Source organism: Podarcis erhardii (genome assembly GCF_964252035.2).
Source record: "Podarcis erhardii genome assembly, chromosome: 9".
In the NCBI taxonomy this organism is placed as follows: Eukaryota; Metazoa; Chordata; class Lepidosauria; order Squamata; family Lacertidae; genus Podarcis; species Podarcis erhardii.
In genome coordinates, this window is record NC_138512.1 from 6,236,041 (window position 1) to 6,251,027 (window position 14,987).

The following is a 14,987-nucleotide window of genomic DNA, read 5'->3' on the forward strand; positions in this document are numbered from 1 at the left end:
CTGTGCCTCAGATCCATAGTTGTTGTTTTTTTGTATCAGGGCAGTGATGGCAAACACATGGTTCAGTCAGTGGAGACAGATGTGATCTGTAATTTCATGGTTGGTGCGGGGAGTGAGAGAAGGCCCTTTAGGGAAAAATAATGCCATTTCAATAGGACCTTTTCTTTTCTGTATCTCCTACCCCTCCCACACTGTGCTTTCCTCTCTCCTCTCAGATTGCTCCCTTTTCCCTCCTAGTCTCTCAGCCATTCTACCTTTTCTTCAGCTGCCAAGGTGCCGGTCTGAATTTTGAAAAATGCATAGAGGTGAAAGAGGAAATTGCAGAGAGCATCACTCTTTCAGCTCTACGTACTTTTTTTGGGTGGGTGTGTACGTTGGATAATGACCTTTGCCATATTTTGTGGGAGGCAGGACTCAGAAAGTTTTCAGGTGCTATAAGGGCACGACGCTAGTGACCCCAAAAGTTAATGAATGGGAACTGTGAGATAGACCCCTCATCCAACAATCCACACCTAACAACTTGAGGAAGGAGGAATCTGGTGTGTTTGACTGCCTGTTGCGCTGTCTTCTAGGAAAAGGAGCCCTATATTTCACTAAGCTCCTCTGCACACATAAAAAGGTAAAGGGAGTGGTACCTATTTATCTACTTGCACTTTGACGTTCTTTCGAACTGCTTGGTTGGCAGGAGCAGGGACCAAGCAACGGGAGCTCACCCCGTCGCGGCAATTTGAACCGCCGACTTTCTGATTGGCAAGTCCTAGGCTCTGTGGTTTAACCCACAGCGCCACCCGCTTCCCTTCTGCACCCATGGACAATACTATAATTGCCCTAGATCAAATATAACACCTTGCCAAAACAATAGGTGTTCAAAATCTATATGAATACAATAAAAGCCATGACTCTGTGGCCTTATGATTTATCACACCAGAAGTAAATGAGGGGACTTTGAGCGTAAGGAGTCTACTCATTTGCCAGCGACAGCTAAAGAGGCTGAGGGAAACCCAGCCAGATGGGTGGGGTATATTATTGTTATTATTATTATTAAATTAGATAGAGTCAACCTTGACCCAGGTGGATGTAGTTTTCTCGTTTTAACCTCCATAGTGAAAGCAGCTGAGGTGTGTATCAAGGCATCCCTTTTTCCTAATCGCACTTCATAGAGAGATGAGAGCTGTAGTACAGTGAAAGCTTTAGCTAAAGAGTGTTAGTGATGGATCGAGCTATGAAAGCAGAACCATGTTCTTGTCCCAACAGGGTCCCTGTGCTTCTGAAAACTGCTGTCTGTCATGCAGAACAACAGGTGGAGTTCCCTCAGATGCCCAAATAGAGGATGGGGAACCTGGCTTGACAGCAGTGCTTGTGGAAAGGATCTAGGGGGTCTTAGTGGACTACAAGCTTAACATGAGTCAACAGTTAAGCAAAAAAACTATTATTTCTACAGTGATTTTTATTATGATAAATTGAAACAGATGATTTATGAGCCTCCCCCAAGAACCCCATGAAAAGGTTCAAGAATGGCTCCCCTTTCCAAGATCATGACAGCAGGGCAAGGGTTGAGCCAGGCGGTTGTAGTGAAACATGTAATTTGGCTCTGTGAAAAGTGCTCTATGCTTTGTGACTGCAGCTGCCTTAACGTCTTGGGTTTGAGTGCCTTCATTGGCCTGCATAAGATCTTTGGGAAAGATGACAATTATGTGGTGCTTAATATGATGGGATAGCACTGATCAGCTTTTCTGTAACTTTTGCCTTTATTGCATTGCACTAGGCTGCATTTCTAACTGTACCAACAAAAAACCCATCTGCAAAGAGTATTTCCACGATGCTGCTTGATGTAGTAATCAACACTGTAGAAGACAACATTGTAGAAGACAACATTAGGTGACCAAATAGCCCTCAAATTGCTATCTGGTAGTATTTGACGAGTCAGATAGTACTGTACTCTGAAAGACTTTAAATCAGATGTTTTGCTCTCCAGCCGCTGCTAATCTATAAGCATATTTACTGTAAGTGCTAGCTTGGCCCTGGGCAGCATCTCAGATCTGCAGAATTTTCACACACTGTTGAGTTTTTACCTGTAGATTTGGTCTAATTAATTTTAATTAATTCAATGAACCTTTTTTTAAATTGCAGGGTTTTACTGTAACCAAACGGGGTGCATGTTACTTCCCAGTTGATGTAAAAGAGTTGGCATATTGATACATGGGGTATGATTTAGCCACATTAAACTTCTTAAATCCCATTAGTTTAATTGAAAATGCCTTTGGTCAGATCCTGCAGAGATGTTATGTTCATGTTATGTTATATGTTCTCCTGCAATAAATGGGAATGAAACATAATAATCTTGGACAGCATTATGTTTGTTTAAGACTTTCTTTGATCAAAAAGATTCAGGTAGGTCGCCGTGTTGGTCTAACGCAGTAGAAATATATCTGAAGTATCTGAAATGTATCTGAAGAAGCGTGCATGCACACAAAAGCTCATACCAAGAATAAACTCAGTTGGACTCTAAGGTGCTACTGGACATTTTTTTAATTTTTAAAATATATTTCTACTTTGATCAAATAGTTAACTTTCATTTCCCATTTTATTTTGTGCTTTAGAATATTGAGGAGAGTGACTATGACAGCGGTGGGTTCTACATGGGATGGCACTGACTGCTGCTTGACGTTTTAACATTCGATGTGCAGAACTGCTTGGCAGTTGATATATTGCCAATATAAGAAGACGTATTTGAAGCCATGTCGAAGAAAAGCCGCACAAAGGCAGAAAAGGACATGGAGACTGAAGCTGTCCAAGCAGCAGCGAATGAGGAATTGCGGATGAAATTGACAAACATTCAGATTGAATATCAGCAGGAAAAGGGCAAGGTATGTAAGCTTAATGCTATGTGGAGGTATGTCCAGCTGAGCAATGAGCAGCTCTCACACCATCAGGTCTTAAGGGATTTAAAGAAATGAAACACTCATCAAACTTGCATACAGTGTTTTCATAGCTTCTCCTTTCTGGAAAGTTCCCTTGATTTCAGTGCTTTAGAATAAAAAGGTGTGTATATTTTTTTCTGGAACGGAGGTGTTAGTGTCACTGTTTCACCAACAGCCAGATGAAACTACTTTGCTTGTAGGTGTTATCCAAATAGATGATATTTTTGAATGATAATTTTAAAGATCTCAGGATGCAGCTCTTTCTGCCTTGTTACTTTTTGTGAGAGATTTGGTGTATTGAATCCACGCGACAGGGTGAGTTGTTCAGTCCCTGCTCCTGCCAACCTAGCAGTTCAAAAGCATGTCAAAGTGCAAGTAGATAAATAGGTACCGCTCCAGTGGGAAGGTAAACAGAGTTTCTGTGCACTGCTCTGGTCATATGACCCGGAAGCTGTGACTAGACCTAACGGTCGGGGTTCCTTTACCTTTATGCACATAAAACTTCATACACTTCAATGGCTTCATCCACGTTTAAGCCGTGGATTATTCACTTCAAAAACTCTTAAGACCCTGTTGTATCAGCTTTACTCAAACTCAGGAAGATCTGTGTAAAATGCTGAGTCTTATTTTTTTGTTCAGCTCGGGTTTGCTAAATTGGAGAGTCTTGCAAGAAATAGATATATATTCAGAATACCAAAAACCTTTTCAAGTGCTTGCACACATGACCTACTAGGTTATACATGTCTAGATTTAGGGGTCTGCTGCTGGCATCTTTGTCTCTTGTTGCAGCTCTTGTTTTCAAGGTGACAGCTTTAATTATTTAGCAATAAACTTTCAGAAAAAGCTCCTGGCTAGAATTATCCTGCCCGTTCCTCCTTGCTTTTTGAGAAATAAGTATTTCACCTTTACAGCAGAAAAATAAGATTTGCTGCAGCTGTCACAAAGATGAGTTTTAGATGACTGCTTAAAACATTGCTATTTGCAGAAGCATTCTCTGAAGTGTTATGCAATAAGATATTAGTTGTATATTATCCCAATATAAATTCAAAACATGTACACTATATTGTGAAATCTTAAGGCGTCCACAGCTTAGGTATTTTGATTAGGCAGTATACACCTTTGTATTGCATATAACAAAATAATAAGCACTCGCTTAAGAGAATTTTATCACCCTCTTTTAGACAGGGTCTTGCAAGTTGGTAGCTAAGGGTTTGTTTAAATAGCTGGTTTATCCCAACATGGTTTCCTTTTTAACAGTAATTGTTTTGCTTGCTTGATTTTCTTAAGAGTGGGTTTGTTTTGTAAGTGATCTCTCTTGTACATGCCATGGGCGACAGGTGCCTATTAAGCAGTTTAACCTAGATACAACCCAACTAAGGTTTGACAAGAGTTAGGAAGCTGGGAAGGGAATCTGTGAGTGCAAGGAGAGTTGAGAGCACTCACTCGTGTCACATCAAACCATGGTTTGTTATTGCACAGGCCCTGTAGAACTGGAATTGCTGTCATATTTGCCTAGTCAACAAAGCTTAGAAAATAAGAGCTGTTATTGCACATGTATGCCACTTAATGTTTCTTAACACTTCAGTAAGTCTAAGAAGATAATGTTGGTGCACAAAGCTAAAAAGCAATATAGAGTAAACTTCCTGTGCTGTTAAGGCACGTATGTACATATACAGAAAGCTGAGATTTATTAATGTGTGTTTAGCCAGTTTTATATATACCATAAGTGATGGCTTTGTAACTATTTTAGTGTTTTAGTTTCCCCTTAACATGTTCTTTGCATGTTCATTGAGTGTGTGCAGGAGGCTTTGCCAAGATTTCTGATGACACAGAGAGCCCTCTATACGTCCAACTGTAAATGTGTGTGCTCTCTACAGGTGTTTTAACGAGTGTGAGTAGGTTGAGGTGGCGTTTTCTGCTGCGGTGCCATCCTGCGTAAGCATCACCACTGAATGAGTAAATAATGCTTTTAAGGACTACACTGTTCAAAACGACCTTGACAGATTAGAGAACTGGGCCAAAACAAACAAGATGAATTTTAACAGGGAGAAATGTAAAGTATTGCACTTGGGCAAAAAAAATGAGACGCACAAATACAAGATGGGTGACACCTGGCTTGAGAGCAGTACATGTGAAAAGGATCTAGGAGTCTTGGTTGACCACAAACGTGACATGAGCCAAGAGTGTGACGCGGCAGCTAAAAAAGCCAATGCAATTCTGGGCTGCATCAATAGGAGTATAGCATCTAGATCAAGGGAAGTAATAGTGCCACTGTATTCTGCTCTGGTCAGACCTCACCTGGAGTACTGTGTCCAGTTCTGGGCACCACAGTTCAAGAAGGACACTGACAAACTGGAACGTGTCCAGAGGAGGGCAACCAAAATGGTCAAAGGCCTGGAAACGATGCCTTATGAGGAACGGCTAAGAAAGCTGGGCATGTTTAGCCTGGAGAAGAGGAGGTTAGGGGGTGATATGATAGCCATGTTCAAATATATAAAAGGATGTCACATAGAGGAGGGAGAAAGGTTGTTTTCTGCTGCTCCAGAGAAGCGGACACGGAGCAATGGTTCCAAACTACAAGAAAAAAGATTCCACCTAAACATTAGGAAGAACTTTCTGACAGTAAGAGCTGTTTGACAGTGGAATTTGCTGCCAAGGAGTGTGGTGGAGTCTCCTTCTTTGGAGGTCTTTAAGCAGAGGCTTGACAACCATATGTCAGGAGTGCTCAGATGGTGTTTCCTGCTTGGCAGGGGGTTGGACTCGATGGCCCTTGTGGTCTCTTCCAACTCTATGATTCTATGATTCTATGATTCTATGACTTCAGATGCCAGGCTAGGCTTTGCTTCCAGGCTCTCCCACCAATATTAAGTACCTTTGTCTCTAGATTGTTCATTAGCATAGGTATATCAGTTTACAGAAGTAAGGTGTAATGTTGGGCATGGAAATGGTCTGTTTCTAATAATCCAGTAGCTTTTGCTTGCTGTCATGTTTTGGAGCTGCTTTGAATTTTTGCTGTTTGTCCTTGCTAGATGGTTATGCAAGTAACCAGCTGCCAAATTTCTCCAGTGTTCCTTGTTAGTCAGCAAAATTGGGAAGTGATTATAGTTACTATTCTTTAGTTATGCTGTTCCCCTCTGTTTCTCTGGTATGCATAATGAGTAATTGTGGGAAACTTAACGCGGTTGGACAGGGAAATTGCCAACTTCTTGAGGCTGGTTCACACAATGCATCTTTTGTCCATGCAAATATTGCATGGTGTTCACGCTTATGGACAAACATAATAACCCATTTGGGATGTAATGATAAACAAAGGTTTATTGTTGCATGTAGAAGACTTGGGGTTATGGGCTCCCCCTCTGCCATTGCTGTGAGAGCTGTGGCTTAGTTACCCAGAGTTTAGCATTGTGTCTGAATGGAACCTTAAACTGCAGTTGAGAATACCGTATTTTTCAGTGTGTAAGACGATGTTATTTTATTAGAAATAAATGTTAAAAATTGGGAGTTGTCTTACACACAGATAGTGCAGAGGGGGGACGGGCGATTGTTGGCGGCCGCGAGCAGGAGATTGTCAGTGGCGATTGTGCTGGTCATTGGTCGCTGTGGCACGGCCTGCTGTCTATTGGCTTCTGCTGCGGCAATTGGGCGGTCGATATTGTCGGTTGCCGACAGATGGCTTTGGTGGCTTTGGCGAGACGTGCGACTGGCAGTGGTGGTCAGACGGGTGAGCTCAACAACTGGGCAATCCCCCCCCCAAAAAAGCTTAACAACTCTGGGCAATCTCCTCCCATTTCCTTATTTTGGAGTCCCAAAAAATAGGGGCCATCTTATACATGGGGGGGGGTGTTATACACCGAAAATACAGTAACTATATTTAGTTTGTTTCAGCTAAGGCAAGGCTAACTGCAGTTTGGAGTCAAGCATAGCTCTTACCTCAAGTTATCTAAAACAGAAGTGGAAAATTCAAAACCCTTCTTCCCATCCCTACCAGAGGGGAAGCGGAATGTTGTAGCAAGCTTCAGGTTTGTACCTGTGCCTGTAATGATAAACAAGGGCTTTTATCATTCCAACCAGATGAAACCAATGTGTGAGCAAGAGAGCACAGATATGGTCAACAGCAGTTCTCATGATGATGCTATCTGGAAAAGTGCCTCTGATTTTCTGATTCACATGCTGTGTTGCTATTTCACTCCATAGCCCAGGCTATCTTTCATTGTGGTGTGTATGTTCTGATTTACACAGGCATTTTTCTAAAATAGTTCTACTTCCTTAGTTTTAGGGACTTTCAAATAGATTTGAAAATGTGCTGTTTTGTTCGTATCTTCCCCTAAACATAGGGCTTGTCCAAACTGGGCCTTATGGTGAGTTTGAGACTGATTGAGTCCAAGATTTCTGAGCATCGTGAAGCTACACTCAACCAGAACCCATTCTACTTCTTTTGATGAGTGAATTTAGACTTCCTCAATCCTGGGAAAATCAGGAGAGCAAAGCAAAACCTCTGTAGTCAAGGTGGCACCAGGACTTTAAAAGAGCAACATGGAATTGATTTTTTGGTTTGTGAAACTGTGAATTGAACCGTGTACATCCATTCAAGGAGCAGCCGGGGTTTGTTCAACCTGGTATGTCTCTACACCAAGACAGGATGGGCCTTTGTCTTCATCCAGCAGGCTCTTTGCAGATGCATAAAACTGAAAATAAGAATGAAAAAGGCACCTCTTTCCCTGGGAAACTGCATGAATCTGGCCCTGTCCACTACTGGAATGGGAACCCTGACAGCTTTCTGCTGGGGTACTGTGGCCCTTGGACTGAAGAGCTTCAACCCTAATGTAAATCCTTGCTAGTTATTTCCACTATGTGCTAGTTAACAGACTCTTTGTACACGGGAAACTCTGGTAATTGAGGATTATACCTACTTGGTCCACGCAATACCTGACAATTGAGGATTATACCTACTTGGTCCACGCAATGCACTTAAATCCTCAATGAGTCCTCAGTCCAGTCATTCTGAAGAGGATCTGGTGCAAAGTGATGGGATGTAACTGAAAGACAAATTCATGTTTGTCCCACGTTTGGAAGTAGCGAGGTTATTGAGATGAATCACTGTTTCCCCTTCAGTACACCTTTTGGGACTGAATGTTTAGGAGTATTCACAAAAATAAAACACTTCCAGCTGGGATTTCATTGGTTTGCTTTTAATTGCTGTGCTTGTTCCATTCTGCAGAAGGGAGTAGCCTTTGCAGTAGCACTAAACTGGTGAGGATAAGTTCTTCTATTTGCAATGAGCTTACAAGTGAAAAGCTTATGCAAGGATGACTGTAATGAGATTGCCTTACTTCGTTGAAGGTAGTATGGGCCATCAGTAATCTTATACAATCAGGAGGCCTTTGAATGTTTGTGTTTAAATCCTCCTCCTATTTATTAAAGAGCTAATAATGATGAAGAAAGTTGTGGAGCAGTAGGACTGAATTTTTATTTCATTTTTAGGATCTCACTTGAGTAAATTTTATGACCCGGCGGATTCCGAAATGCCTAAATGTATTTCTTGTATTTTGTAATCTCCTTTTCTGAACACCTCACTGCAATCCCCACCCTTCCTCCAGCCCTGGCTATCATTCAACTGCCTTCCTATTAGCTATCCTACTATCTAATTTCTTGCAACATCTGCTGAGCTAAGGCAACCTCCACACTCATCACCTTAACTATTATTAACAACTAATAATAGGAAAAGGGTTAGTAATTCCGGCACTGTGCTTTGCTTATATGTATGTGGATACTGTATGTCAGACATAAGCAAACTCGGCCCTCCAGATGTTTTGGGACTACAACTCCCCTCATCCCTAGCTAACAGGACCAGTGGTCAAGGATGATAAGAGTTGTAGTCCCAAAACATCTGGAGGGCCGAGTTTGCCTATGCCTGCTGTGTGTCTTGATATTATCGTATATACCTTCAGTTCATGCTAAAACTTTGGCCAAAATTGCTAGCAGTTTCAAAAGTCCTTTTGCATTTCTTCATTGACAGCTTCCTTTTTTAAAGTGGTGGCGGCAGCGGCAGCAGTAGCCACATTTGTCCTAAACCACCCAAGGACAATGCTGCATAAAGACATAGCATTATTCCACGGGGGCTGCTGGGTACAACTGCCGGACAGGGGCTGCAGGAAGAAGCACTACTGTTTCCACTGCTAAGGAGAGGGAAAAGGGAAAGCCGAACTGCACTACAACCTATTTTCCCCGCTTCCCCTAGTCTCAGTGCACAACCTCATCCGCTAAGGGAGTACTTGGGGTATAAAACTCATTAAATGCTTTCAAGTGTCTCTGTGCCAGAGCCAGGGTCACCAGCTTTGCCTGTCCTGTGGGCGCATTTGTGAACTGGAGAAACTGTCATGGCTACTTCCCCTATACTGCAACCTGTCATGGACCACAAGCTCTTCTATCGACTACAATAAGACACATGTTTCAAGCCTAATTTCAGCCCTGTTCAGGGAAGTTTTTAATGTGTGATATTTTAGTGTATTTTTGGTTTCTGTGAAAGCCACCCAGAGTGGCTGGGGAAACCCAGCCAGATGTGCGGGGTACAAATAATAAATTATTATTATTATTATTATTACTAATTTCATTGAGGGGAAGGGACCGTGTGGGAGCCAGAGAACGCCTTTGCAGGTGTATGTGTATCCATTGGTGTCACATTGGAATAAAGAAAATTAGGATGAACTTGAAACCTTAATGCAGAAAGGCAAATATGAACTAATAGACATTGCCTGTGAGGATAAGGCCCACTACTGGAGTGACAGGGATGGAGCTTGTTGTTGTTTAGTTGTTTAGTCATGTCCGACTCTTCATGACCCCATGGACCAGAGTATGCCAGGCACTCGTGTCTTCCACTGCCTCCCGCAGTTTGGTCAAATTCATGTTAGCAGCTTTGAGAACACTGTCCAGCCATCCTGTCCTCTGTTGTCCCTTCTCCTTGTGCCCACCATCTTTCTCAACATCAGGGTCTTTTCCAGGGAGTCTTCTCTTCTCATGAGGTGGCCAAAGTATTGGAGCCTCAGCTTCAGGACCTGTCCTTCCAGTGAGCACTCAGGGCTGATTTCCTTCAGAATGGATAGGTTTGCTCTTCTTGCAGTCCATGGGACTCTCTAGAGTCTCATCCAGCACCATAATTCAAAAGCATCAATTCTTCGGCGATCAGCTTTCTTTATGGTCCAGCTCTCACCTCCATACATCATAGGGATGGAGCTTACTTAACAGAAATAGAGTAAACAGGAAGGGTGGAGAGTTAAAGGATGCATACACATGCAAAGAAATCCATGAATTTGAACATCTTGTTGTTGTTGTTTAGTCGTTTAGTCGTGTCCGACTCTTCGTGACCCCATGGACCAGAGCACGCCAGGCACTCCTGTCTTCCACTGCCTCCCACAGTTTGGTCAGACTCATGTTTGTAGCTTCGAGAACACTGTCCAACCATCTTGTCCTCTGTCGTCCCCTTCTTCTTGTGCCCTTAATCTTTCCCAACATCAGGGTCTTTTCCAGGGAGTCTTCTCTTCTAATGAGGTGGCCAAAGTATTGGAGCAAAGTATTGAACATCTAGGTCAAATTAAAAAAAGAGGAAAATAGTGGTGCCATTGTAGGAGTATGCTACAGACCACCAAGCCAGGCAGAAGTCTTGGGTGGTGCCTTCCTATATAAGAGTACCACTTGCGGAAATTAGGCCTTCATGTAATTAATTAAAAAAACCTGCCAACTTAAACAATGGAAAGGTGATCCGTTAGTATTATCAATGTATTTTATATGTCTTACTGAATGCTGCTTTGAGGGCATTTTGACTGAAAAGTAGTGTGTAAAAATATTGTAATACCCGTGTGTGTGTGTGTGTGTGTGTGAGAGAGAGAGAGAGAGAGAGAGAGAGAACAAGACTTTTGAGTTTTGAAATACAGAGTTTTTTTCGTGGGATCACACAAAAGCCTGCTGTGGACTCCAATCAGTAGTAAACATTTTGTCCATAGTCCAAGTTTAGAAGTCCTACGTTCAGAAAGACTTTAGATATCTACCTCATGTTTCATCCGCTTATCAAACATTCCTCCAGTTCTACACAGTCATGCTAATGTGCTGCTTTTGTTTTTTGGTGGTGTTTCAGGTGAGTAAACTGAGAGAGAAGCTCCAGGAAGCAAAACAAGAACGAGAACAGGAACAGCACAAACACACAGCCTACATATCTGAACTCAAGGCTAAACTCCATGAAGAGAAAATGAAGGAACTCCAGGCTCTCCGAGAGGTACTCATTCGGCAGCATGAACAGGAAGTGACTCGTATGGTGAAAATAAAAGACAGTGAGATCCAGCGATTGCAGTCCACGGTGAATGTCCTGCGGGACGGGGCAGCTGACAAAGTGAAAACTGCCTTGCTCAATGAAGCCAGGGAAGAAGCCCGGAAATCATTTGATGGTGAGCGAATAAAGATGCAGCAGGAGATACTAGAACTGAAGTCAGGGAAAAAACAGGTGGAAGAAGCCTTGAGTAACATCATGCAGGCAGATAAGATGAAGGCAGCTGACCTGCGCACAGCCTACCAGTCCCATCAAGACGAAATTAATAGGATAAAGCGTGAATGCGAGAGGGACATCCGTAGGCTGGTAGGTTCACCCAATATTACCGTGCATCTGTCTAGTTGAATATTCCACTATTTTTAATTGCCACTAGTATAATTGTGTGTCATGTCACAGTCACTTGCTTTTCCCCTACTTTATTTTGTAAATAAATGGATGTTAATCCTGTATTGTAATTCTCCCTCAGGGAAAGGAGGGCATTTCTTATTCAGGTCTCTTTTATTTTCTCTGACGAGTGGCACACTTAGCAGATCTGATTTTGCATCAATCAAAGCAGCTGTCTGTTCACAATTGCTTTACATTGCCGTTCATGAGATTTTTGAAAGGAATTCAATTGTTCTCATATCTGGCTAATACTAAGTAAGTCAAAAGAACACATTATACAAAAAACAGAACTTAGGTTTATTCCTTTCATAGAAGCAGCCCTGGCTGTAAATCCAGTACAGTCATACCTCTGCTTGAATGTGCTTCGGGTTGAGTGCGTTCAAGTTGCGCTCTGCAGCAACCCGGAAGTAACGGAGCACGTTACTTCCGGGTTTCGCCGCTCGCGCATGTGCAAACGCTCAAAATGACATCACACGCATGTGCGGAAGCGGCAAAACACGACCTGCGCACGCGCAGACGCGCCGTCACTTGTTACATTTGCTTCAGGATGCGAACGGGGCTTCGGAATGGATCCTGTTTGCTGTTAGAATTCAGGCTCGGTCAGAGGTATGTGCCTATCTGTCTAGGCACCGGCTGAATTCCTTTGACCTCCCTCTGGCGACTCCCGGCAGGAAAAACACACGAGGTCCGTTCCAGCGATTTTCCTCAGGCTGTGAGAAAAACACACCAACTGCTTCTCCTCCTCCCTGCTCCTGCATATCCCCAGGGAGGGGAATCAGACTCAGACAGAAATGTATCTACATGCTTTTATTCCTGTCTTTAGCAGTCATACAGTAAAAGATGTCTGCTCTCTTCAACAAACAGAGAGAAACTCCAAACTCCACCCATGTACATCCTGTACAGGTCATATGACACACACTGAGCTCACATCCTGTGCTCAATAAGGAGAATGGACTGCCCCTTTGTTTCCATGGCAACAGTCACATACATCCTGTCTGGCTTTGCAGCCACAAGCAGCTGACTGAGCTGCTAGAGCCTTTGCTTGCTGCAGCATTGCTGCTTTAGAATAACATTTGCATCCCGAGGTACCACTGTACTACTTATCCTTTGGCATGATTTGGCTAACATAAAGTGTTGGTACGGCAAAATAACATTCGGTTTAATGGGAAGTATTTGGAGAAATTCACATTGTGATGCTTTCTAACTCTTCAAGATGGATGAGATACGAGGCAAAGAGAGAGTGATTTTGGCTTTGGAGAAAGATCTTGGTGTCCAGGCAGGCCACACACAAAAGTTGCTGCTCCAGAAAGAAGCCCTGGATGAACAACTTGTTCAAGTCAAAGAGGCAGAGCGGTTCCATTCCAGCCCAAAGAAAGAGCTTCCTCCCTCTGTGGGAGATATGATGGAATTTGTAGGAAACCAGGTAAGAAAGCTAACTGTTTTTTTACATGCATATGAATGTTACAGTTCTTTTAACAACGTGGAGATTCCCTGCTAATAGATTGTAATCAACTCCTTTCAGAGTGGGGGGGATGAGTTATCACCTTCAAAATTCAAATAAATTAAATTATACTTTGAAAATGGAACATTAAGCTTTGCTTCCATCCTTCAGAGGACTTTACTGCTAGAAACAATAGTTCAGAAGTACATTGTGCATAGTCCATTTTTATTGTCTCTGTATTGCCCGGCTGGTGGTGGTGAGGGGACTGCAGGCTTAAGCTGAGACAGTGCCCTTGTTTGCAACGCCAAGCCAAATCATGTCTTCGTGCAAACAAGCAAATGTGGGGTCTGTTGTGTATTGAGTCAAAGGATTTTATATCTGTATTATTATTGTCTGTATTTGCATTAGGGTAAAGTAACTGCCTTTTGGTTCCAGAGGGTACAGCTACTATTGGTTCATTTAAGCTGCTGTATTTGGATCCTCTGTCTTACTGGTTTCCTCCAAAAGGCAGGACTGTGATTGCCTGATATTGTTCCCTCCAAAATGTATCCTTTCTAGCTAGTTCCCTGTCCCTATAAATGTAGCTCTCCCCTCCTCAGGTCTCAGTCTTGTTGCTTTAATAAAGAAGTGTTACTAGAGAACTGGCTCCAGCATATTATGTCAAGAGAGCTGAAATCACAAACCCCACGTCACAACAGGGTCTCTAAGAGAGGAGATTACCTTTTTGCTCCTCTGGTTGTAATCCTGCTGTGGTTTTGGTAAGCTGTGATTTGGCTTATTATGTTGTTCGAACCCTGGCTTGTGGTATGCTGACTTCAGACACACAAGCTGTGATCCCCAAAACTTTGATTTCAGGACAGAGAGCAAACCCAGCCTCTGTATAGTCATAGCCCCAGAAGAGAATACACAAAGACTAGCACCAGACCTATTGTTCTCCTTCTTGCCCTCTCACCGGTCTTGTCTTCTCACTCGTCTGCCTGCTCAGTCAACCCTGCCCCTTCCCTGCATAGCTCTGCCAAACCATGGCCCAGGCGAGCCACAAAGGACCAGGGAGAACAGGCCCAGTCACTTCCCCAGCAAACATCTTGCTCTTTTGTTGCTTCCCTCCCCTTCACCCGCCAATGTGGATGCTGACAAAATGGTGGCCTTGGGTGCACAGGGAAAATGGAGCAAGATGGCTGCTTGGAAGCTGCCCCTGGCTGTTCCTCTGTGGCTCTCCTGAACTGCTTACGCGCTGTTCTGTCCGGCAGCCACACAAATTGCAGCCTGATCACAGCCTTGCAGTTTTATTATATCTGTTATTTTACTGCTTCTTCCTACAGCAGCTTTCTTCTCTTCTCCCCTTCTATAATGGGATACAGGGTTGCTTGTGCATAAGCGCCACACCGCTCCAAGATGAGTAGTTGGCTAAAACTTTCCCTGCCCGGACAGCCCTTACTTCGTGGCTGTCTTAATCGCTGGCAGAATCCGTCGGTGGGCGTTTCCTGAATTTCTTCCAACATAAAAGCTCCTTAACCGAGAGTCTCCGCCTAGCTTCCCTGCACGACAGCTTTCTGCGCAGAGTGGGCGTCCCAAGGGGAGGTCCTGAGCTCTCTTTGCTGCCCTCGCTGGAAGCGTCTCTGAGCTTTCCCTCCGACGCTTCCCCCTCCTCTACTTCCTCAGCGGAAGCTCTCCCTCTCTCCCTGCTGGTTCCCTTCCCAGCGTCTGGGAGCCTCGCCACCGCCCTGGGCTCCGATGGCAGTTCCCTGACATCTTCCTTTTTGTTCCCTATTAATTACAGTACTATTTTTTTTAAAAAATATTAAGCCTAATTTATTTATTTGAGTGCACACTCTGGCCCTTCACCGTCATGTATCTTCCCGCAAACCCCTCTGCCTTCTTGCCACTTTTATTCAGGGCCTGAAGACTGCTGCTCATGTTGCCA

General features: G+C 43.4%; 1 protein-coding gene across 5 annotated transcripts in view; it reads left to right on the forward strand.

Annotated features, from left to right (window-relative positions):
* Positions 1-2,567: 2,567 nt before the first annotated feature.
* JAKMIP1 (janus kinase and microtubule interacting protein 1) overlaps positions 2,568-14,987 on the forward strand; it is a 69,237-nt gene continuing 56,817 nt past the window's right edge. For 4 of the 5 annotated variants that reach the window (XR_014160224.1, XM_081876236.1, XM_081876238.1 and 1 more), the window contains exons 1-3: positions 2,569-2,867; positions 11,050-11,544; positions 12,836-13,045. Coding sequence is in view for 4 of the 5 variants with exons in the window: in XM_081876236.1 (XP_081732362.1) it covers positions 2,739-2,867; positions 11,050-11,544; positions 12,836-13,045 (834 nt within the window). In the remaining variant the exon portion in view is untranslated. Of the gene's footprint in view, positions 2,868-11,049; positions 11,545-12,835; positions 13,046-14,987 lie in introns of all 5 variants that reach the window. The other variant, XM_081876239.1, reaches the window with a different exon arrangement.